Here is a 25,242-nt window from a genome sequence, read left to right as displayed (position 1 = left end):
CTCATATCCTTTTTCTATCTTTTTATCATCCACAATTTTTGAAAATCAATCCTTTTCAAAAAAAAATTAAAAATTAAAAATTAAAAATCAATCATTAAATCCATAAATGTGGTATATATGTAGCATGACTCACTTCAAAATTAGAAACTACATTTTTTTTTTTTTTTATCTCGTAACTATCTAATAATGCTGATGTAAGTCCAATCAACTTTTTAATAAGTCCTTAAAAAAAAAAAAAAAAAAAAAATCAAATGGCGATTGTTATTACCATAGCATTATATTGACAGAATTTTCTCTAAACTATTTTAATAAGTGTCAAGTGTCATATTCCACCTGTTTTCTTTAATATTTTTAATAATTATTTATTGTCATTTTATTAATCTAAAAATCTAAATATTAATTTTTTGAGAAACTCAAAAAATTCTTTAATATTTTAAACAACTATTAATTTAAAGAAAATTTGTGCCCAAAAGATTCTCGTTACTTTTCTTGCGTGAGTCGACAATCCATCGAGTCACGTGATTCCCTTTCCCAAGGTAGGAACATTAGGAATATTGATATTCCATGTAATACAGCCGGCCTTTTTTTTTTAATCGAGCCCACTACAACATTCTTCAATGCGGATTGAGATCTGGGCCACGTATTATAATCACCGGCCCACAGTAACCACCACATGATGCTCTCCTCTCGTTGTTTGTTTAGAATTTATCTCTTCCTTAATCTCTCTGCATTTGGACTCTTTAATGTTGGCTTTTGTCTCTCTTTTAGTTGTCAATGTTTTAGCCTTTTTTTTACTTTATTTTATTCCCATCTGGCCTTGAAGTTGGCATCCTTTTGTTTTCTTGTTGTCTCAGCTCTCACAAATTTGGCAGCAGATGAAGAAATACCTCTTTTTTTATTATTATTATTTTGAGAAATAATAAAATTTATTATCCCGACTATTTTTTTAATTATCTTCGTATGGTAAATGAGTAAATTTGCCATTAAATTTGTGTAAAACCCATATGAGCTCACAAATCTAGCAGTAAATCTTTTATATATATATATATATATATATATATAGTTAAAAGAATGATATGTTATATGCAATTTTTTTATTTTCTTTTTGTTTTGTACATTCGTCAGTGTTTTGAACCCAGCTGGTCCCACATGCCAAATCTTCTCTCAACGCACCATTGCCATATCTATACCTTCTGGTGATACTCCAAAGAGACCATTAAGACTTCGCCCTCTATGAGTGAACATTTGCACAGCACATTCAACATTAATTCCTACAAAAACATCATTCTTTGGCATTACTACTCTATATAGGATCAAGTTTATTATTGGACAATATTTCATAAGTATAAAATTCAAGAATTACAATAGAACAAAGTATGACAATGCTTATTTTAATAGAAGAAATAGGCATTTTTAAGCTATTATTAGTGTTTCATTGAATAGATGAACTATAACGACTAAAAACAAATACGTTAGTTGCAATTTAAACTCTCTAAAATCACTTATAAAGTTCAATCTCACCTATCAAATAACCAACGTGAAACTTAGCATCATGAGTGTTTTTATAATTTATCTCACTCTACTTAAAGCTAATTATCTTCTCAATATGAGATTGGAGTGTTGCAATATGATATCATGACAACTACTTGAAATTATCCGGTGTCCAAAGACATAGCCTCAAGGCAAGGCCGTACCATTTGAGGCCATGACCCTAACAATTAGGATTACCATAATATAATGGGAAAATTTCACTTACCCCCCACGAACTTACATGCCTTTTGCAAATACCCTCCCAACATTCAAAGTCTCTCACTCCGGTGTATCGAATTTTGATTTCCTTCCACTTTCTCCCTTCCGTTAGGATTTTCTGTTAAATCCTAATGAAATTATGTAAAATTACTAAAATACCCTTACTGAAATTACTCATTCTACTGTTTCATTTAACTGCAATATGTAACGGAAGAGAAAAAATAAAAGAAAATCAAAGTGAGAGACTTTAAATATTGAGGGGGTATTTGCAAAAGGCACATAAATTCATGAAAGATAAGTGAAGTTTCCCCTAATATAATTTTATCCTTCTTTCCTGAGTACCATAACAAAGTCCAATTGCTTAAAAAAAAAAAAAAAAAAAAAACAGCAATGTTCCATTTAAATTCCCATCAGTTTAAGCAAGAAACAAGAAAGGAACAAACTAACATAATTGCTTTAGAAAAAGACAAAACAATCACCAAGGCACTACCGACCTTTCACCATCAAATACTCCAGACTCCATTATTGTTTCCAAAAGTCTCCCAAGGACTTGGATAAAAGTCTCCCAAGCAAAGCTGTCAGACAAAAGTTTCTTGCAATTTTTCCTTCTAATGTTTTTCGCTAGTTTCATAAAAATTCTATCCATCAGATCCCATATATATGAAGAAAGCACTAAGCAGGTGTAACGGATGCTATTTTGGAAAGTGCAGAGGTATTAACAAATTAAGTCTTATTTTCTATTTTGTTATTTTTGGACTTATATTTTTTCTTTTGTTATTTTTGGACTACATTTTCTCTTTTGTTTTTTTTTGGAAAGTTGCAGAGGTATTAATAAACAGCCAGCTTGTTCGTGATTCCATTGAGCTACAACCTAAAGAAGCACTCAGCAAAAATTAAGATGGAGAACTTGATATTATGAAGCCATTAGAGGATCTTACAATTTGACCCATTGAACACTCAAGAGGTCAGTGTGCTAATAATTTCCATTACCAGAAAAATATCTGCATCCATTTTGAACTAGAGTAATGATATTTAGTAGGGGTGGGTAGATTAACCGATTACCGACCGCCTACAGAATTTGATCGAGCCGATATTAACCACAACCGATAGTTATCGGTCAGTAATCGGTTAAAAATTTTATACCGATTAGCTTATTGGTTAGTTAAAATTTAGTTATAAAAAACCGATATACCCGATAAGAAACCAATAGTGGGGGTATAAATGTAGTTCTCAATTTTTTTTTATTGAAACCAAAATGACGTCGTTTTGGTTTCAATGTCTATACATCTCTCTTCCCTTAACCCTAACTCCCTCTGCAGACTGCCCCACCTTTGCTCTCTCTAGTTAATGTTGCCTGTCTCACCCTCAGCTCTCTCCTCTCTCACTCTCTCGCAGGACGGTGCGGTGTGACTCCAATTGTGGGTGGTGCAGCGTCGAAGCTTCGTGGTCGTGGGTTGCCATGACGTCTTGAGTCCGTGAGTCCATGATGCCATGACGGTGTGACCTCGCCTCTGTCCGTAACTCAGACAGTCTTTGTGCTCAGAAATCGTCACATTAGGTAATCTCTAGTATTTCATTAGTTTGATTTGAGGATTTATGGGTTGAATCTGTGGGTATTTATGCACAAAAATCGTCACTCAAACGGTCTTTGTGCTCAGAAAGCCCACGAAAACCGTTTTAACCGATTACTGATTTAACTGAAATTTTCGAAATAAATTCTTATCGGTCGGTAATCGGTTAGAAAACCGATTAACCGATAAATTTCAGTCGGTAATCGGTTATAGGCAAAACCAGACCGTTATGACCGATAACCACCTTTAATATTTAGTAAACTTATAAAATACTACCTAGGATTGTTTGCAAGAGTTGTTCCAAGAACTGATTTTCACTGTCACATCATCAAGTTGTATGGCAGTGATATAGTAATTTACTGAATAGCATTACTCTTTGAACTATCATTAGTGACAAGTTTGATTACCTAAAGCTTATAAGAAACAACATGAAGATGTAGAAGTATCCTCCACTGTAGAGAACTCTGCAGATGCAGAGTCCTCCATGGCAGAGAAAATCTTCCACAGCCAAGATATCATCTCACTCAAGAAAATCATCTCACAAAGATAATAAACATTTAGATAAGAGATAACATTGCATTGTATTGAGTTTCCACATCTTTTTGTTTATCAGATTACATACAAGCTATACAGACGTTTTCTATACATACAAACAGAAACACCTCCTGATTACAGAGTGAGGGAACATTTAATCAAACACCTGTTGTGCAATCCTCTCTAGTAATGGCATATTGCTGCTCCTACTTCTTTAAGTACAGAAATTACTGTCTTGCTTTACAATTGTTTCTATGCTATATGTTCTATTTTCTTAGCATTTATAAATGGCATAACAAAGCTTGGACTTGGGGTTTGAGGTTTGTGACAAAGCCAATTCAATATGTTAACTGGGCGCATCAGTCTGGTAATATTTGTTTGCATTTATAAGGAAATTGCGCCATTGTTTAACCTTTCCACACACTCGTTCCCACCCAACCCATATATTATACGTCATGGCTGCTGGCAGGCATCCCATTAGGGGTAGTGTTGTCACTCCAATTCTCCTCCCACCCAATGCATATAGGCCCAGTCACAGATGTTTCTTTATGAATGAATGCATAGGAATTTTGTTTATTTTTTCTTAATTCTTACAACATTAAGATGAAGATAAAAGTAGTTTTAAATATTTGTTAATGTTTTTATTTCCAAAAAAAAAAAACAAACAAAACACAAACAAACAAACAAACAAAAGGGTGAAAGATATATAATCTATGTATGAGAAGTGCTGTGAGGAGAGGAGGAACCTGAATGAAATTTGTATAGGATTGCATGAGAATGTCTCATAAGTTATTGAGAAAGTCATTGTTCCCAGCACTAAGAAAGTAGATTGCACCAGCACTAAAATGGAACCATTTGATCTCCCAGAAATTTCCACCACCCTACGCTGATACTCCCTGTGGTACTCCAGCTGTTGACTTAATGACATCGCATGCTACATCACCAAAATCCACAACATATATGTGTGTATATATATATATATATATATATATATGTGGAAGCATTTGATCTCCCTGAAATTTCCACCACCCTACGCTGATACTCCCTGTGGTACTCCAGCAGTTGACTTAATGAGATCGCATGCTACATCACCAAAATCCACAACATATATATATATATGAATGAGAAAAGGCTAGCAATTGTGAGAAAATTTATATGAAACTATATGTCCAAATAAATAGTTAAAACATCTAAAATTTATTTGAACAAATAGCTCAAAACAAGAGTCCAGCCATTTGTCGACGTGGTATTGTAAGGGACACATGGGAGTGTTGTGGATGTGGAGGGTCCCCTACCAATCAATACTTGTCCAAATGCAAACAAAGAAAAGCTAGATAAAGCCAAGATGTAGATCAGCCTATTTTATGGTTAATATGGAAATATTTTCCAATTTCTGCAAATGCTGAGAGCTTTATTAGTACCTTGTGAACTCATGGGTTGCAGCTGTATGAAAAGACACGAGAAGATGCTAGGCGCACACCTTCTGCTGCACCAACTTGAGCCCACAGGTGTTTGTATCCCAACTCATTGCTCACCGTTTGTTGTATTCAAAGCTCCATACTACAAATGCACTTGTGCTTTTGGATTTGTAAGCCCATGGACTATCCTTCAGTCTTTCTCTCTTCTCGTTAATTTTTAAAATTACTAATGAATCTGTAAGGTTCTTGTGTGGAACCTATACAAGCCCACATATTTAATGATAATTTTGAAAATTGAAAGGATAAGAGAAAGACCAAGAGAAGAGATGAATCATTTCTCATCCTATTTTATTCAAACTACCTCCTACTAAGTTCCTCCCTATCTGTCTTCCTTTGTATTGATTAAACTTCCTGCTAAATAAATTATATTTGTTGGTACAACAAAAATTTGACATCTGAGGCCACAGGAGGAAGGCCACTCCAATATCTGCTATGATCATAATAAATTGAAAATCTGCAAAATAACAAAATTAACGAAAATCACAGTTCTAATTAGGCTTGTGATGCGGATTAGAAAACATCCACACAAAAGTATAGAAAACAATAGATATTTATTAATAAAAGACTATGAATAGTTATCCAAATAGAGATATAAACAACCCTGAACTTCAGAGGTCTCTGGACTTAAATTCTATGTATGTACATACTATAATATGACATACATGAATTGTATGTTTATCAAAGCTAAAGACATCAGAATTCAAGGAAAAGAGCACATCTCTTGCATACTCCGGAGGCATATAGCCACTATATGCAATAAACGAAAAGAATTGACATTGGCATATAGCCACCCACAGTTATCATCCATGGATTACATTCTCTTAGTTCATTATTCATGACAGATCTTAAGATACAACCAACATAGAAATCAAAAAACGAAAAGGAAAAATACAAATTTTCCAAGTCTGTAAGCATGATGTTTGAACCTCTAGAAAAAGAGTGTGCAAAAAGCTTTGAATTAGATAAGAAAATGTTAAGTTATTTGGTCAAAATGCTAGAATGCACACAAAAAACCTCAGGAAGAGATGCACTACATTGGAAGGGGATGTGCGCGCAGTGTACCTTGAGCGCGGCGCTTTTTGAAATCACAACCACTTGTCACTTCGAGAGTCGTTCGTCAGGCACGGGATCTTTCACAAAACAGTTTGGATCCACCTAGTAAGGAGGAACAGTACAATACACCAGGTCAAGTAAACTTACTTTGCAAGTGAAATTAAGTTCACCTTCATAAGTGAAATTAATTGAGGCTGTATGCACAGGACAATTGAATGCAAGCATGCAACCCTTAATAATAAAACATTATGTGGTGGAATCAGACAGGAAATCAGTCATGGTAAAAAAAAAAAAATTCCTTTTTTAACATTTAAAATTAATGTAAAGTATATATATTGAAGAACATTGTTAATATATGTAAGATTCACTTACCCCATGAAAATTAACCAAGGAGCTTTTGATCAATCAAACAGAAGCCATGTCCTTTTTCATCCACTCATACTGAAAAAATTGCACACATTTGAAAGGTCATATCAAATTAGATTCTATGATAAATATAAGGGATATCTCGATATATATATATATATATATATATATATATATATATATATATATATAGGGTTAAATGATTTCATAAAAAGGTAAATATTTTATTTGACTCAAAAAAGAAAAACGATGAGGACAAGAAAGAAAGCACCTTTGGAAACAGACGTGTTGCTTTGTGTAGTCAAAATCGAGCTAGCTCTTAGATCTTCGAAATTCTTTTGATCAAATATTTTCAACAAAATTAATCAAACAAAAAGGAAAACAATTAGACAGTGATAAAACAAAGAGAAAAACATAAAAGAGAGGAAATGTAAGAAAAAAAACACTCACCTGAGTGGAGATTCTTGCTAGACATTTAGCTCATTCAATCAATTCATCATCAATCATTATTAGGTGGACATGAGCAATCTTGCGCCATTCTTTTCCTTTTTTCCTCTGACATTGTTTCTTTACCAAAGGACAATTGTTGATCAATAAAACAGAAACAGAGGCAGTCAAGCCCTCTTCTGGCATGTACTTGAGCATAGGGCAGTTATAGATCCGCAATTCTTCAAGAGAGGTGAGCTGTTGAAGCCCCTTATCCAAAGATTTCATATTTGGAAAATTCATTATTTGAAGAGCAGTCAGATTGGTGGGCAGCAATCCCACCTCCGGAAAGGACTCTACATTTCCCCTTTCACCACAAATAAACAAATTTTTAAGAAATGGAAGCTTTTGCAAACCCCATCCCATTCGTTCAGCAACGAGGTTGTCACAATCAATGATGGACATCGATTTCAAATTACAAGGCAAACCCCCCTCAGGAAAAGACTCAACCTCTGCACAATTGACTATTTGCAATTCCTCAAGAGATGAGAGGAAAGAGTGCATCTTATCTGGTAATGACCTCAAACTTCCACAATTCCAAACCCAAAGCAATGTAAGGTTGGTGGCACGCAATCCTCCTTTTGGAAAAGATACAAAACAAGGGCAATCTATGATTTGTATTTGCAATGTCATTAAATCATGTCTATGTTCTTCAGAAACTGTCAAGGATTCCAAATTCCTACACCCAAAGATATAGATGTCACAAAGCTTTGGAAATAAGTCTAATGGGACGGACTTGAGAGCACCATGAATATTAAATAAGTATAATTTTTTAAGGGATGAAAAGATCGGGTACATTGGGAGCTCTAAAATCCCACAATTCCTGATGATAAGGGATTTTAATGTAGATGCTAGATCACCCTTGGAAAGGGACACAAACGAAGAACAGTCACCGACTTCTAACTCTTGAAGAGAACTACTGGGCCCCATCATTATGTTGGCTTGGGAATCTAGTGCATCAAATCCTCCAACTTTGAGAACCTGTATTCTAGTTGGCAATTCCTTTAACAAAACCTCATTACAACGTGTTAGATTCAATTGACATATAGCAGGAAACATCGGGAGTGAAAACACCAATAGTGGACATTCCGTGATCTCAAGTTTGGCTAAAGAAGGAAGATGGATGGGCAACCTTCGTGTTAGCTTGGGACAATCATGAATATAAAGCTCTTGTAGGAGAGGAAAAGCTACACCTTCATTTTCAGCACCAAAGGATAACCATTCCTCCCACTTCAACATCAACTCGAACCTTAGAACTTTCAATGCTTTAAATGGCATAATTGAAGATGAACCACTACCATAAAATCCAGGACCCACTCTAACAACTCCATCAAACTCAACAATAGAGAGGTTCTGCAAAGAGGGTAGTTGTCCAAGCGATGGCAGGCTGCAACAAAATTTACACTTGTTTAGATGAAGAGATACCATATTAAAGAATGAATCATGCCCTATCCAATCTGGAAAACTTTGACCGCCATAGTTGTTGATAGAGAGACTTTTCAAATTTGAATGAGGCTGGAGATTGTCAAGTATAATTCTTTGACTTTCTAAAACAACAGTACCAGCTTTCCATTCCAACACCAACTCCTCAATGTGCTTCTTGTCCTTCAAGCCGGCATCTGAGGCATCTGTAGAAGAGAGAACATTTTGAAGGTTCAAAATAGCAAGCTTCCCTCGAAGATTTGTAAGTTTTCCCAACTCTCCAATGCAAGACCCATTATGGCTGCCAATAATAAATTTTGTCAACGTTTGTAGACTTCTTAAGCTACCCAATTGTATCGGCATCTCCATTATGTCAGTTCTAGTAATATCAAGATGTCGTAGATTAATGAGTTTCCGCATATCCCTTGGCAATCCAACAAGACTATAACAACATGATAAGTTGAGTGTTTGCAAATTGATCAACTTACACAAGGAATCAGGCAACCTTTCAATTGCAGTAAAAGAAATGTCCAAATAACGTAGTTGTTTAATTTTGCCAATTGAATCAGGCAAGCTAGCCATATTCTCATAATGCGACAAAGAGAGTACCCGTAAACATCTTAGCTTCGGCAATAGATCATTCGATACCTTTTTAGATAAATTGTTGTGCAGTATTGAGAATTCTAATGGCAGGAAGGTGCGCAACCGCTTAACCTTGTAAAGAGCCTCAAACTTCTTAAAGTTATCAAATCTTGTTATGAAATACGACAAGTGACGAGTCTTGTTCACAATTCCGTAAAAACTATCACCCTCCAGCCTAAAGATAAATTGTCTAGAAAAAAATTTGGCCAAGTCATTGACAAGATCGTGCATTACAAAACATGATATATCACCACTTGATTGTTGAAACAATGATCGTGATACAAGATCAAGAAAGTAATCGTTACCAACTTCTTCCATTGTTTTGTTTTTGGGTTCTTGCAAGAAACCTTCGGCCATCCACAATAAGATTAATTGATCTTTTCCGAATGCGTATCCCTTTGGAAATATTGAACAATAAGCAAAGCATCGCTTTAGATGCGATGGTAGATATTTGTAGCTTAATCTTAAAGCAGGAAGAATGTTTGTCTCCTCAATTGGCAAATCCCATATTTCACTCTTGAGTATCTTGTCCCATTCTTCAACATCTAATTTTGGCCACAAGGGAGCACCAATCATTTTGGCAGCTAAAGGTAGTCCCTCACATTTTTTCACAATCTGTCTACCTACTGCCTCTAGCTCAGGATGTGCATTAAAGTCAACATTGTGAAACGCATGGTCTGAAAATATTGACCAGCAATCATCTTCTGATAACCTTTTCAGACAACGAGTCTCACAAGAGCGTACCACGGAGGCGACATCATTATCACGCGTTGTTACAATAACCGTACTTCCTTGCGCCCCAAATTTAAAGGGATTAATTAAGATTTCCCAGTCAGCATAATTCCTATTCCAAACATCATCTAAAACAAGTAGGAATTTTTTCCCCACCAACTTCTCCTTAAGTGTAACTTGAAGCCCATTCAGATCCTTAATATCACAAGTTGATGAAGTTGCTGCCTCTAGAATAGTTTTCGTGACCCTAAACACGTCGAATTCATGTGACACATACACCCATGCCTTAAGGTCAAAATTCTCCTTCACCCTCCTGTCGTTGTATACAAGCTGAGCAAGGGTGGTCTTGCCAATTCCCCCCATACCCACTATGCCAATCACACACATCTCACCCCCGCTTGCATCGTGCGACAGCAACAAGTTAATTACTGCCTCCTTATCATCATCCCTACCAAAAATACCAGATTCTTCAACCAAACAAGTGGAGGGCAATCTTTCAGAAGATTTCCCTCCAAGACCTTCTCTTAGACCTAAGAAATCCTTTTGCTTTGCTAGATATTCTAATCGGTCATGTACCCTTTCCACCTTCCGTTGTATCTTCTTGAAAAAGGGATTAAGAAAAGTAGATACAGAGTTTCGTACCTTCCTTGCAGTTGTCTGAAACTCAGCACCCAACTTGCATCTCAGGATTTCTGTAGCAATCTCATCCAAGATGTCTTCTGCATCAAAAGCAGCATCTTTCAGCTCATCAAGCCACACTTTCACATCAAGGTTCGTGAGTTCCTTCTCCTCCGCGTCCTCCACCACCGCCTTCACAGACAGCAATGCTATCTTCAGATTTCTTAAGGGCCCCTCGGCGAGTTTTCGCCCCCCAAAGAAGTCAAGCACCTCGCGAGACATCCTGTCAATTAGCACCTGGAAGACAACAGAGAGAAGCGCATCGGCCATGTCTTCTTCTTTGTAATTGAAGAAATGTAAGGAAATGGAAGGAAAGCGGTGCAAACAGCAAACCCAGCAAAGCAGCAGGTACCCTCTTCCAAGCCTATCTTCGGCCTTAACGCAAAACAACTTTACAGCACTCCAGAATCCTGGCGATCCACACGTAACGTACAGATTTGGTAATCCATGCCAAGAAGTTTTCTCATTCATTAACAACTTTTGGTTTTTTTTTTTTTTTTTTTCTTTCTAAGCATTGACGTATGATTCTTGATTGATGTAGATATTAAACATCAAAAAATATGTGATTAATGTGAGTAATTAATATAATATAATATAATTGAGCTCAAATTCATAAATTTAGACCTTTAAAATGAATAATATCTCAGCATATAGGAATTAAGATCCTCTACATTTATGAAATTTACACCATTGTAAGCATTAAAACTCTTGAAAAATATCATATATTAAAAATAAGGAGCCTTAAAGAATTTTCTTTGCAAAAAGCTTTTTCTTCACTTTTGAAAAGACACTTATTCTTCATAAAACCAAAATACCGTCTTTGGTTCAAACTTCTTTTACAATATAAAAAGCAATAACTCGGTGAAAATATACTTAATTATTAATTATAACATATCACATTTTTAATAAATAACATTTTTTAAATGTTTCGATATCTAAAAATAATTTAAATTTTGTAATTTAAAAATTTACAACTCGTTGACAAACTCTTTCGCCTTTGTTACTGTAGCTGACGTGGATTAAAGTTGTATAAAATTTTAAATTTTTTGTACTGAAAAGTCAAAAAAAAATTATTTTATAATAATTTTCTTCATTTCAATAATAATGAAAAAATAAATAATATGATATACAGATAAATAAAAATTAAAAAAAATTAATATTGATTTTTTTTTTTTTTTTTTTTGAGAAAATAATGTTCCAATAGTTTCTAGAGAACGAAATAAATAGTTTGTCAACAAACTGATCACCACTTTTATTTATTGGTTCAATTTCTCTCTTTTCAATTTTTTATTATATTTTTATTCCTTTGTTCTCGATCTAGCCTCTCAAGAACTCTCTCGGTAAAGTAAAAAGCTTACAATTTAAGAAATCAAATTATTTTTTCAGCCATTTTCGATTACTCTACAATAACCTCATTTAACTTTTTCTCTGTACCATTTAAATATTTTTTCAAATCAATGCTAGTGAAAAGAGAAAACTTTTTTTTGAATAAAATAAGGATAAGTAATGTTTGAAAACATTACTTTTCTTTTTTTTTTTTGAAAAGTAATGTTTCTTTTTTAAAATTAAAAAAAAAAATTCAGAAGTTTAATTTTTTAGTTTTTTTTTTTCAGTTTAATATATTTGTATTTATTTATTAAGACTTACACGTGTTGCCATTTTAATTTATTGGCGTTAACATGACATCTAACAGAATTTGTTAAATATTTTCACCAAATTTGACTCCAGGTACTAGATTTTTTTTTTTTTTTTGGCGTATCCCAAGGACCTCTAAATTCACTTTCATACGACATCGCTATTTGTAATTTAGGCCAACTACAATGATAAATTTTTTATTTATCCCAATTTTTTTTAATCCACGCATTAGGGTTTTTTTCTTTTGTTTACTTTAATTTTTTTATTTTATTAATTTTTTATTATAGTTTTTAAGAGAATAAGAGTATTATAGGAATAAAATATAAAAAGTAGTTGCCGTTTTGGCACACCTTAGTAGTTTAATGCGTCACTTTAGCATAATTTAAACTTCATGTGGCTTTTTTAAAAATGATAATACAATTTTTTTTCAAAAAAAAAAAAAAAAAGAAGAGTTACAAATAGATAAGATCGATAAATAATACTCAAACGAATGATAAATCTAAATCTTAAAATAATGATAATAAAACTAATCTAAATTCTAATTGATAAAACTATCCTTAAAAAACAAATTAATAAAAAACAAAGTGCTTTTTGCTTAATTTGATATTCGAACTGGCAACACTTTGTTGGGGTCATTGATGTAATTAGATTAATCTTTCCTATGATGACAGTGTATCAGGTTTTTTCCTTGTATTCCTGAATATTCCATAGAGTAATTATAATTAATGCCGGATTTTCCTATGATTATCAGTTGATTCATCGATCATGTACCCGATTACTAGGGGAAACGATTTTCTTATGCTTAATCTGTTGCATTCGAACATTTTCTTCATAATTTTATTTTTAGTAGCAGCTGTACTTGCATGATTCACTCAATTCTTATCCTCTAATCGATCTCATTTTTATTGGTTAACTACCGCGCAAACTTATAAAATCATTTCATGCATTTCGACAACATTTTTCTATTGTTTTGTCACCCAATTTCTAGGTCACTACATCAAAAGTGACTTTTGCTATAAATAACTCTTTTTGTCGATGTAGGTTAAAAAGAAATTTGTTATTAATTCTTTTTCTTTGGCTCAAATTTCATAACTCTTTGAAATATATAACGATCAATGGCTCATTCATAGCTTGATGCAGTATTATCATAATCCAATATTAAATCAAAGTGACTTTTGCTATAAATACCTCTTTTGTGTAGCACAAAAGGTTAATAAGAAATTTGTTATTAATTTTCTTTTTCTTGGCTTAAATGTAATAACCCTTTGAAATATACACAATCAATGGCCAATTCAAAGCTTGATGCAGTATTATCATCATCGAAGATTGAACCAAAGTGACTTTTGTTATAAATACCTCTTTTTCACAAACATATTCGAGGGAGAAGAAGTATGGCTAAAAGTAGAATGTTTATTTTTATCTTTGTTACCTTCTTCATCTCCGTTTTCCATGTGAATGGAGGTAAGTAGTTCTAATTTTCTCTATTATGCCCATATTATATAGCCATTAACTTTGAATCTGTCGAGCTAAAAGAAGTTTGTATTATTGTTGGGCATGTTATTAGTATTCCACCGTTGTACATATTGGATCTCACTTGTACTTTAATTAAAAATCTTGATAATTCATATTTCAACCCTTTTTCATTTTAAATTTTCACTCATTGATATACACTACTCTAGAAGATTGAGTAAATAACATTCTATATTTCTTTCTCTATCTAATTGGCTTCAAACTTTCTCCAATTGTAGAAGGCGGACATGAATATACTAAAGTAAGTAAAAGATTCCAGGGATATTGTAAAGGGTTGGGGGCTCAGCGCGGCTAGGTGTACGCTTGATTGCAAAAGTGTGGGTGCACTGCGTGGAACATGCATCCATCTTCAGTGCCACTGTTTGTTCGTGCGACCACGCAAACCCTAGAGTCCAAAGGATCAAGGCTGGCAGAGAAAGATACAATGAGATTAAAAGAGATAAAATAAAAAATAAAAATAAAAGGAGAGAGTGATATAATGAACAATGGTTATTGTCATACTTAAATAAATTGTGCACATGGTTGGGTTGTAATTATTTTATCCCAAGCCCCAATCTCTTATATGATCAGCACCTATGTACAATATATCTCTAACACATGTTTTAAATAAATAAAACAAGTAAACTTGTCTTTGGTTAAATTACATTAGCTTAATGAGGAACTTAAAGAAAAAATAGTTATTAGCTTAAATATGTCTGTGATAATGTCCTTCTTGACATTCGTCACACAACACTATTTTAATCACAATTAAGTTCACTAAATAATTGTGATTGCACTTTAATAAATATTTTTTTATTAAAACAATTAATCTCTTTGACTTATTTAATGTTGACTTGTGATCCCTCCATGAAATCTTCTGTAGCAAAATTAAGGTTAAGAATACTACAACTTAATTCTCTATCTCTTTATCATTGAGTCACTAACTTTATGTTCTTCCCATACTTGTGAAATTCTTATCACACGTATATTATTTTGATATACCAACCAAAATGCTCTTGCCAAAGACTTGAGGGTAATATCAATAAAATTTATTTTAAGGAAAACTTTCTTATCACTTTGTTCTCTAACAAAGGATTTGAATTTTTTTCTTGAGAAAAACTTTCCCACAATGCTACATGTGATTGCCCAACACACCGGAATTATTGACCGTATATTTGATCTCACCCTTTGTTGTATCAAAGTAATCTCCATTTCACATCTAACTACACGATTCTCTCAGGAATTAGAATCAAAGTCGTTGGTAATCTTCTAAGTCGTAAGTAATCTTTAGGAGTTATTGTCTTTCTTTATAGACAGTATGTTGTGGAAATGTATTTTTTAGTTTTTTTTGTTTTTAATATATTTGTATTTTTTATTTTAAGAGTGACACGTGTCACCATTTTATTGGTGTTGACGTGACATCTAACAGATTTCGTGAAATATTTTCACCAAATTTGACTCCAGGGACTAGTTTTTTTTTTGGCACATCATAAGGACATCTAAGTTTACTTTCATATAACATGAACCGATTTGTAATTTAGGCTAACTACAATGACTTTTTTTTTATCCCATTTATTTATTTTATTTTTTGTAATTTTATACCAGTGGAGTTTTTTTTCTTTTTCTTTTTTGGTTTGAAAAAAAAAAAGCTTAGTTTAATTTTCGTTTAGTTTTTGAGAGAATAAGGATATGTTATAGGAATATAATCAAAAAAAAGTTGTCCTTTTGGCATACCTTAATTGGTAGTTTAATGCATCACTTTAGCCTAATTTAAACTTCATGTGACTTGTTAATAAAATTACTGTTAGTGGAGAGAACTTTTTATATTTTTCCCTAAAAAAAAAAAATTAAAACAGCCATGTTCCATTTCCCATCGCTTTAAGCATGGAACAAGAAAAAGTAAATCAAACAAGAAAGAAGGAACAAATGAAGTAACACAATTGCTTTAGAAAAAGACAGAACAATCACGAAGGGCACGACCGACCTTTCACCATACTCCTTCAATCAAGGATCCATTGTTTCCAAAGTCTCCCAACCACACAAGTTTCTGGCAATTTTTCCTTCTAATGTTTTTTACTAGTTTGATAAAAATTCTATTCATCAGTTCCCATATATATGAAGAAAGCAGGTGCATATAACTATTCTCTTTTGTTATTTATGGAAAGTTGCAGAGGTATTAACAAACTCCATGGAGCTACAACCTCAAGAAGCACTCAGCAAAACTGAAGATGGAGAACTTGATATTATGAAGCAATTAGAGAAACTTACAATTTTGCCCATTGAACACTGAAGAGGTCAGTGTTCTAATCATTTCCATTACCAGGAAAAGATCTGCAATCAATATACATCCAAATTGCTCTTACACTTGACATATTGTAGCCTTTGCTTTCCCAATCTGATTGTTTTTTTTTTTTCTTTTCTTTTCTTTTCTTTTCTTTTGTCCACTTGAAATATATTTTTCTCTTTCCAGATAATATTATATTTTCCTGATATGTCCCCTCTTTCATACAGTAAGAGTAGTTCCTTTTTAATTTCCCATTTTGAACTAGAGAAATAATATTTAGTAAACTGATAAACAACACCTAGGAAACAATATGAAGATGCAGAGTCCTCCATGGCAGAGAAAGTCTGATATCATCTCACTCAAGAACATCATCTCACAAAGATAATAAACATTTAGATAAGAGATAACATTGAATTGTATTGAGTTTCAACATCTTTGTGTTTATCAGATTAGCTACAAGCTGTACACACGTTTTCTATACATACAAACAGAAACACCTCCTGATTACACAGTGAGGGAACATTTCATCAGACACCTGTTGTGCAATCCTCTCCAGTAATGGCATACTGCTGTTCCCTACTTCTTTAAGTACAGAAATTACTCTTGCTTTACAATTATTTCTATGCTATACGTTCCATTTTCTTAGCATTTATAAATGGCATAACAAAGCTTGGACTTGAGGTTTGAGGTGTGTGACAAAGCTAATTCAATATGTCAACCGGGCGCATCAGTCTAAGGTACAACAAAAATTTGGCATCTGAGACCATGGCGAGAAGGCCACTCCAATATCTGCTGTGATCATAATAAATTGAAAATCTGCAAAATAACAAAATTAATGAAAAACAAAGTTCTAATTAGGCTTGTGATACGGAAAGGAGCATTTATCAATAAAAGGAATTGTACGTTACTGTTTACTAGCATAACCCGCGCTATGTGTAGGTTTCTTTCATTGTATATTAGATTAGAAACTATCCACACAAAAGCATAGAAAACAATAGATGTTTATTAATAAAAGAGTATGAATAGTTTGCCAAATAGAGATATAAACAACCCTGAACTTCAGGGCTCGATCTCTGGACTGAATTCAAGGAAAAGAGCCCACCTATTGCATATAGCCATTATATGCAATCAACAAAAAGAATTGACATTGGCATATAGCCACCCACAGCTATCATCCATGGATTACATTCTCTTGGTTCATTATCCATGACAGATCTTAAGATGCAACCAACATAGAAATCAAAAAACAAAAAGGAAATGTACAATTTACCAAGTTTGTAAGCATGATGTTTTAACCTCTAGAAAAAGAGTGTGCGCAAAAAGCTTTGAATTAGATAAGAAAATGTTACGTTATTCGGTCAAAACGCTAGAATGCACATAAATAACCTCAGGAAGAGATGCACTACATTGGGAGGGCACGTGGGGTATACCTTGGGCGTCGCGCTTTCTAACAGCAAGACCACTTGTCACATCAAGAGTCGTTCGTTAGGCACGGGAACTTTCACAGAACAGTTTGGATCCACCTAGTAAGGAGGAACAGTACAATACACCATGTCAAGTAAACTTACTTTGCAAGTGAAATTAAGTTCACCTTCATAAGTGAAATTAATTGAGGCCGTATGCACAAGACAATTGAATGCAAGCATGCAACCCTTAATAATAAAACATTATGTGGTGGAATCAAACTGGAAATCAGTCATGGTAAAAAAAATTAAATTCCTTTTTTTACATTTAAAATTAATGTAAAGTATATATTTTGAAGAGCATTGTTAATATATGTAAGATTCACTTACTCCATCAAAATTAACCAAGGAGCTTTTGATCAATCAAACGGAAGCCATGTCCTCTTTCATCCACTCATACTAAAAAAATGGCACACATTTGAAAGGTCATATCAGATTAGATTCGATGATAACTATAAGGGATATATATATATATATATATATATATATATATATTAATTTTTTTGGGAAAAGGGGGAGAGAATAAATCTAAATGATTACATAAAAAGGTCATATTTTATTTGACTCAAAAAAGAAAAAACGAAAGAAGGAAAAAACAAAATAAAAACGATGAGGACAAGAAAGAAAGCACCTTTGGAAACGGACGCGTTGCTTTGTGTAGTCATAATCGAGCTAGCTCTTAGATCTTCAACACAACTAATCAAGCAAAAAGGAAAACAATTAGACAGTGATAAAACAAAGAGAAAAACATAAAAGAGAGGAAATGTAAGAAAAAAACCACGAACCTGAGTGGAGATTCTTGCTAGACATTTAGCTCATTCAATCAATTCATCATCAATCATTATTAGGTGGACATGAGCAATCTTGAGCCATTCTTTTCCTTTTTTCTTGTGAAGTTGTTTCTTTAGCAAAGGACAATTGTTGATCAGTAAAACAGAAACGGAGGCAGGCAACCCCTCTTCTGGCATGTACTTGAGCATAGGACAGTCATAAATCCTCAATTCTTCAAGAGAGGCAAGGTGTTGAAACCCCCTTTTATCCAAAGATTTTAAACTTGGAAAATTCATTATTTGAAGAGAAGTCAGATTGGTGGGCAGCAATCCCACCTCCGGAAAGGACTTTGCATCTCCCTTTTCGCCACAAATAAACAAACTTTTAAAAAAGGGGAGCTTTTGCAAACCCCATTCCATTCGTCCGGCAACGAGATTGTCACAATCAACAATGGAAACTGATTTTAGATTAGAAGGCAAACCCCCTTCAGGAAACGACTCAACTTTTGCACAGTCAACTATTTGCAAATCCTCAAGAGATGAGAGGAAAATGTGCATATTATCTGGTAATGACCTCAAACTTCCACAATTCCAAACCCAAAGCAATGTAAGGTTGGGGGCACGCAATCCGCCTTTTGGAAAAGATACAAAACAAGGGCAATTTATGATTTGTATTTGCAATGTCATTAAATCATGTCTATGTTCTTCAGAAACTATCAAGGATTCCAAATTCCTACACCCAAAGATATAGATGTCACAAAGCTTTGGAAATAAGTCTAATGGGACGGACTTGAGAGAACCATGAATATCAAATAAGTATAATTTTTTAAGGGATGAAAATATCGGGTACATTGGGAGCTCTAAAATCCCACAATTCCTAATGATAAGGGATTTTAATATAGATGCTAGATCACCCTTGGAAAGGGACGCAAACGAAGAACAATCACTAACTTCTAACTCTTGAAGAGAAGTATTACTGGGCCCCATCATTATGTTGACTTGGGAATCTAGTGCATCAAATCCTCCAACTTTGAGAACCTGCATTCTAGTTGGCAATTCCTTTAACAAAACCCCATTACAACGTGTTAGATTCAATTGACATATAGCAGGAAACATTGGGAGTGAAGACACCAATAGTGGACATTCTGTGATCTCAAGTTTGGCTAAAGAAGGAAGATGGATGGGCAACCTTCTTGTTAGCTTAGGACAATCATGAATATAAAGCTCTTGGAGGAGAGGAAAAGCTTCACCTTCATTTTCAGCACCCAAGGTAAACCATTCCTCCCACTTCAACATCAACTCGAACCTTAGAACTTTCAATGCTTTAAATGGCCTAATTGAAGACGAACCACTACCATAAAATTCAGGACCCACTGTAACAACTCCATCAAACTCAACAATAGAGAGGTTCTGCAAAGAGGGTAGTTGTCCAAGCGATGGCAGGCTGCAACAAAACTTACACCTAATTAGATGAAGAGATACCATATTAAAGAATGAATAGTGCCCTACCCAATCTGGAAAACTTTGACCACCATAGTTGTTGATAGTGAGAATTTTCAAATTTGAATGAGGCTGGAGACTGTCAAGTATAGTTCTTTGACTTTCTAAAACAACAGTACCAGCTTTCCATTCCAACACCAACTCCTCAATGTGCTTCTTGTCCTTCAAGCCTGCATCCGCGGCATCTGTGGAAGAGACAACATTTTGAAGGTTCAAAATAGCAAGCTTTCCTCGAAGATTTGTAAGTTTTCCCAACTCTCCAATGCAAGACCCATTACAGCTGCCGATAATAAATTTTGTCAACGTTTGTAGACTTCTTAAGCTACCCAATTGTGTCGGCATCTCCATTATGTCAGTTCTAGTAATATCAAGATGACGTAGATTAATGAGTTTCCGCATATCCCTAGGCAATCCAACTAGATTGTTACACCATGACAAGTTGAGTGTTTGCAAATTGATCAACTTACACACTGAATTAGGTAACCTTTTAACTGCAGTAAAAGAAATGTCCAAATAACGTAGTTGTTTAATTTTGCCAATTGACTTAGGCAAGTTAGCCAAATTTTCATAATGAGACAAAGAGAGTACCCGTAAACATCTTAGCTTCGGCAATAGAACATTTGGTACCTTTTGAGATAAATTGTTGTCCAATATGGAGAATTCTAATGGCAAGAAGGTGCGCAACCGCTTAACCTCAAAAAGAGCCTCAAACTTCTCGAAGTTTTCAAATCTTGTTCTAAAATACGACAAGTGCCGAGTCGTGTTCACAATTCCATGAAAACTGACACCCTCCGGCCTAAAGATAAATTGTCCAGAAACAAACTTTGCTAAGTCGTTGACAAGATCGTGGATTACAAAACATGATTTATCACCACTTGATTGTTGAAACAATGATCTTGATACAAGATCTAAGAAGTAATCATTGCCAACTTCTTCCATTGTTTTGTTTTTTGGTTCTTGCAAGAAACCTTCAGCCATCCATAGCAAGACTAATCGATCTTTTTCAAAGGCATAACCCTTTGGCAATATTGAGCAATAAGCAAAGCATGGCTTTAGATGTGAGGGTAGATATTTGTAACTTAACCTTAAAGATGGAAGAATGTGTGTCTCGCCAATTGGTAAATCCCATATCTCACTGTTCAGTATTTTGTCCCATTCATCAACATCCAATTTCGACCACAAGAGGGCCCCGATTGCTTTTGCGGCTAAAGGTAGGCCCTCACACTTTTTCACAATCTGTCTGCCTACTGCCTCTAGCTCTGGACTTGCCACTACAAAAAACTTAAAGAGTTAGAAACATTTTTATGGTGACATTTTAAGGCCAAAAAAATGTCTCTATTTAATTAGGGAAGCTGAAATAGTGACATTTTGTAAATGTTCCAAATAAAGTGACTAGAATTAAAATTAGATTTCACTGACACATCCCCTTTTAAAAGGGGATGTGGCAATAGTGTGCACGTCACCTTTTTGAAATGTGACGTTTTGTACTATTTAAATGTTCCTAATCTTTAAAAAATTAAAAATAAATAAATTTTCCCAAAAAAATATTTATAATATATATATATATATAATCAAATTAATTTACTTTTTTTAAAAATAAAACAAATTCAAATTAATTTTATTCTTTAAATAAAATAAATTTTAAAAAAATAATAATAATTTAAGGAGTGGCTGCCAACTCTCATTGGGGGTGGGGCGGCGTCAGGCTTAAGGGTGGCCCGCGAGCCACCCTAGAGGTGGCCGAATCTGCCCAGGGTGGTCCTTTGGCCACCCCCGGCCTCACGGTGGCCTGCAAGCCACCCCTAAGGTGGCTAAGGCACCCAAGGCCACCTTTGGGGTAGCTCGTGGGCCACCTCGGATCTACCATGTGGTGGCCTTCCGGGCCACCACCTTCAGCAGCCGCCCAACCTTATATATATATATATATATATATATATATATATATATATATATATATATTAGTGTTATGTGTGTGAGTGCAAGAGGAAAAATTTTTAAAATTTTTGGGTGTGGATGATTGTTATAAATGCAAACTTTGGGCACCAATATTTTTAAAATTAGGGACATTTGAAAAATATTGCTAATTTGAGGCGTTTTATTGTTCAAAAGTCCCTATTTTTTTTTATTAAAAAAAAAAAAAAAAATAGAGTCGTGTAAACAGTAACATACTGTTCATGCATAAATAGGGATGTGTGAATAGTATTACTGTTCAAACGTCTCTATTTATGCGTGACTAGGATGCGTGAACAGTAACACTATTCACACGTCCCTATTTACACTTAAACAGTAAAACATCCATATTTTTTTAAATAGGGACGTTTGAACAATAAAACGCCTCAAATTAGTAACATTTTTAAAAAACATCTAATCCAAACATTACTAATTAGGCTTCTTTTTTTTTTTTTTTTTGTAGTGTACCTTACCATTGTGAAATGCATGGTTTGCAAATACCGCCCAACAATCATCTTCTGATAGCCTTTTCAGACAATGACTCCTAGAGCGTACAACAGATGCAACATCATTATCACGTGTTGTTACAATCACACTGCTTCCTTGTTCCCCAAATTTAAAGGGTTTGCTTAAGATCTCCCAATCAACATAATTCTTATTCCATACATCGTCTAAAACAAGCAGGAATTTTTTTCCCATCAACTTCTCCTTCAGTGTAACTTGAAGCCGATTCAGATCCTTAATATCACAAGTTGACGAAGTTACTGCCTCTAAAATTGTTTTCGTTATGCTGAACAAATCAAACTCGTGTGAAACATATACCCATGCTTCAAGGTCGAAATGCTCCCTCACCCTCCGATCGTTGTATATGAGCTGAGCAAGGGTGGTCTTGCCAATTCCCGCCATACCCACTATGCCAATCACACACATCTCACCTCCGCTTGCATCGTGCGAGAGCAACAAGTTAATTACTGCCTCCTTATCATAATCCCTACCGAAAATACAAGATTCTTCAACCAAAGAAGTCCTGGGAAATCTTTCTACAGATTTCCCTCCACGACCTTCTCTTTCATCACCTAATAAATATTTCTTTTGTTTTTCTAGATATTCTAATCGGTCAAGTACCCTTTCCACCTTCCGTTGTATCTGCTTGAAAAAAGAATTAAGAAAAGTAGAGACAATGTATCGTACCTTCCTTGGAGTTGACTGAAACTCGTCAGCACCCAACTTGCGTATCTGGATTTCTGTATCAATCTCATTCAAGATGTCTTCTGCATCAAAAACAGCACATTTCAGCTCATCAAGCCACACTTTCACAGCAGGCTTCGTGAGTTCCTTCTCCTCTGCGTCCTCGGCCACCGCGTTCACAGACAGCAATGCTATCTTCAGCTTTCTTAAGGTCCCATCGGCGAGTTTTCGTCCCTGGGAGAAGTCAAGCACCTCGCGAGTCACTTTTTCAAATAACGCCTGCAAGACAGCAGAGAGAAGAACTCCTCCCACCTCGGCCATGTCTTCTTCTTTGTAATGGAAGAAATGAAAGGAAATGGAAGGAAGGAGGCGAAACAGGTTCGGTGAGCTAGCGTATTAACAATTCCACACAAGGAAATCTAGTATCCTTTATGCATGAAGATAAACTTCGGAGCTTATTGAAAAATGATAGAATAATATAATCAATGGAAATAAAGAAAGCGGATATCTTTAGCTAACGGGGATGTAAATTTTGGTGCTAATTATATTGAGAAGTAATTCTGGGTGTGTTCGGCAACACATAAATGATTCGTTTCTTTCTCTAGTCATTCTCTCATCCTTCCTTCTAACTTTGAAGAAATTATTCAAAGTTATACCATGTTTCTTTTTTCTTTTTTTCTCTTAAAATTGATGTAGAGTTCATTTATTGCTGCTTATAACATTTTTCTTCATTAATTGTTTTATCATTTCCAACAAATTAATGAGCTTCACGCCAGTTTGATACTCATATATATCTGAGTAAAAGATTTTGTATATAGCATTTATTTTTTCATATTTCCAAACAACTTTATTCACTTTTATATCAACAAAAAATTAAATCTCATTTTACTTTTATGTCATATCAAACACTTTTTATTACTATCTAAACAAAAAATTTACAGCAAAACTCTTTACCAAGCAAGCCGGCTATATACTATATTTTTGTTCTGTTTTTATCCTCTATCTCAATGAACCACTAGTAATTTAAAAATGAGAAATGATCTCAACCATCTCCTTAGAGGATTTCCAGTAAGAGTTTTCATTTTATTACTCAAAATACAATTTTTTTCATTTTAGCTACTAGTTTTTCACTACACACTCCAACAAAAACATTTATTTTAACTATTTACTCTAATTAAATATTATTTTTCAGTATTATTTTATTAGTTTTTTATAATTTCATTGTCTTCCCCATAAAAAAAAGATCATAAAGAGAGAAGGAAAGAGAAAATATTAAAAAAATAGAAAGAAAGAGAAAATATAATAAAATATTACTTACAAATTGCTACAGTAATTTGTAAATATGAAAATTCACTCTAGCAATAGTAAGAAAACTTTCTATTTTACAGTATCGGTTGGAGCAAGAAAAATTAACAAAATTGCTAAATTTAACTAAAAAGCTAATTTAAAAATACTGCTGGAGATGCTCTTATAGTAAATGGTTAAATCTACTATTGAATTTTTGTAGGACCCACATGAGTCCAGAAATTAATGGTAGATCCATTTGATTTGAAAAAAAAAAAAAAAATTCAAAAATAGTTGAGAGAATGATATGTAGCATACCTATGTTAAAATTGATATTAATTTTAAAAAATGGCTTTTAGTAGACCTAAAATGGTTTCTTATTTTCGTAACGCTTTAAAAAGTAGAATGTTCTCTTATTTTCGTAACGTAAAAGCTTACCATCCGCCAACGTCAGGAGTTACGTGTAAGACATGCATGGCAAATTGGCAATTGGCAACTGGGGAATTGCGTTACCTAACGCGGCGAGTGATGTGACGGGGCTTGAAGCGGCAGTTAATTAAAAGAGGAATCCCATATGCATGAAGGTTACGTGTCTAAATGATCAGAACACGTGGATCGATGACAGGATGAGGAAGAATAACACGCAAAAAAAATATTATTTCATAAAATGAGAGACTTGTTTGTATGCTGTACGAGTAATGTTAAATTTATAACTTATTATTATTATTATTATTATTATTATTTTACAGATGGTTGATATGTGTTGATATATGATTAGAATTATACTAGATAAACGCATTTTCAGTCACGAGCGGTTTGAGGTAGTTAATTCGAATATATATTTCATATTAATAAGTTGGTTTATTTTCTTTAATAATATTTCTCATTCATGTTTGATTATAGAAATTTGATTACTATTTTATATTTTACTTTATTCTATTTCTTTGT

General features: G+C 34.0%; 1 protein-coding gene, 2 long non-coding RNA genes and 1 pseudogene across 6 annotated transcripts; 1 reads left to right on the top strand and 3 right to left on the bottom strand.

The window, feature by feature from the left end:
- Positions 1-1,126: 1,126 nt before the first annotated feature.
- LOC148587263 (uncharacterized) lies at positions 1,127-5,365 on the bottom strand. Of its 2 annotated transcripts, XR_015911534.1 has the most exons (3): positions 5,276-5,365; positions 4,601-4,788; positions 1,127-1,271 (listed from the first exon to the last, which is right to left on the bottom strand). It is a non-coding gene; the product is annotated as an uncharacterized LOC148587263 (long non-coding RNA). The 2 variants fall into 2 exon arrangements; XR_015911533.1 differs by lacking the exon at positions 1,127-1,271 and having other exon boundaries at positions 3,885-4,788.
- LOC148587262 (uncharacterized) lies at positions 2,267-5,384 on the top strand. Its single transcript, XR_015911532.1, has 4 exons — positions 2,267-2,461; positions 2,573-2,713; positions 3,145-3,307; positions 5,298-5,384. It is a non-coding gene; the product is annotated as an uncharacterized LOC148587262 (long non-coding RNA).
- Positions 5,385-6,400: 1,016 nt separating this feature from the next.
- On the bottom strand, positions 6,401-11,152 carry LOC132168194 (putative disease resistance RPP13-like protein 1 pseudogene; annotated as a pseudogene). Its single transcript, XR_015911403.1, has 4 exons — positions 7,202-11,152; positions 7,023-7,086; positions 6,758-6,826; positions 6,401-6,487 (listed from the first exon to the last, which is right to left on the bottom strand). The product of XR_015911403.1 is annotated as a putative disease resistance RPP13-like protein 1 pseudogene (transcript).
- Positions 11,153-16,538: 5,386 nt separating this feature from the next.
- LOC132167268 (putative disease resistance RPP13-like protein 1) lies at positions 16,539-23,734 on the bottom strand. Of its 2 annotated transcripts, XM_059578179.2 has the most exons (6): positions 22,296-23,734; positions 18,388-21,143; positions 18,234-18,298; positions 17,933-18,001; positions 17,570-17,662; positions 16,539-16,955 (listed from the first exon to the last, which is right to left on the bottom strand). In XM_059578179.2, exons 1-2 carry the CDS (start codon positions 23,329-23,331, stop codon positions 18,418-18,420), a joined length of 3,762 nt encoding a protein of 1,253 aa, XP_059434162.2. In that variant the 5' UTR covers positions 23,332-23,734; the 3' UTR covers positions 16,539-16,955; positions 17,570-17,662; positions 17,933-18,001; positions 18,234-18,298; positions 18,388-18,417. The 2 variants fall into 2 exon arrangements, with proteins under 2 accessions (XP_059434162.2, XP_059434163.2); XM_059578180.2 differs by lacking the exon at positions 17,933-18,001.
- Positions 23,735-25,242: the final 1,508 nt, after the last annotated feature.

Source organism: Corylus avellana, chromosome 2, assembly GCF_965113065.1.
Source record: "Corylus avellana chromosome 2, dhCorAvel1.hap1.2, whole genome shotgun sequence".
Lineage (NCBI taxonomy): Eukaryota > Viridiplantae > Streptophyta > Magnoliopsida > Fagales > Betulaceae > Corylus > Corylus avellana.
Note: the sequence above shows the minus strand (reverse complement) of the source record. Positions and strands in the feature narration are given on the sequence as shown.

What these genes read in the sequence shown, in the direction of transcription:
- LOC132167268 (XM_059578179.2), bottom strand. Translation starts at nt 23,331, where the DNA reads ATGGCCGAGGTGGGAGGAGTTCTTCTCTCTGCTGTCTTGCAGGCGTTA. An exon ending in AAACCATGCATTTCACAATG is followed by an intron (nt 21,144 to 22,295) that starts GTAAGGTACACT and finishes AGTTTTTTGTAG; the next exon opens with TGGCAAGTCCAGAGCTAGAG.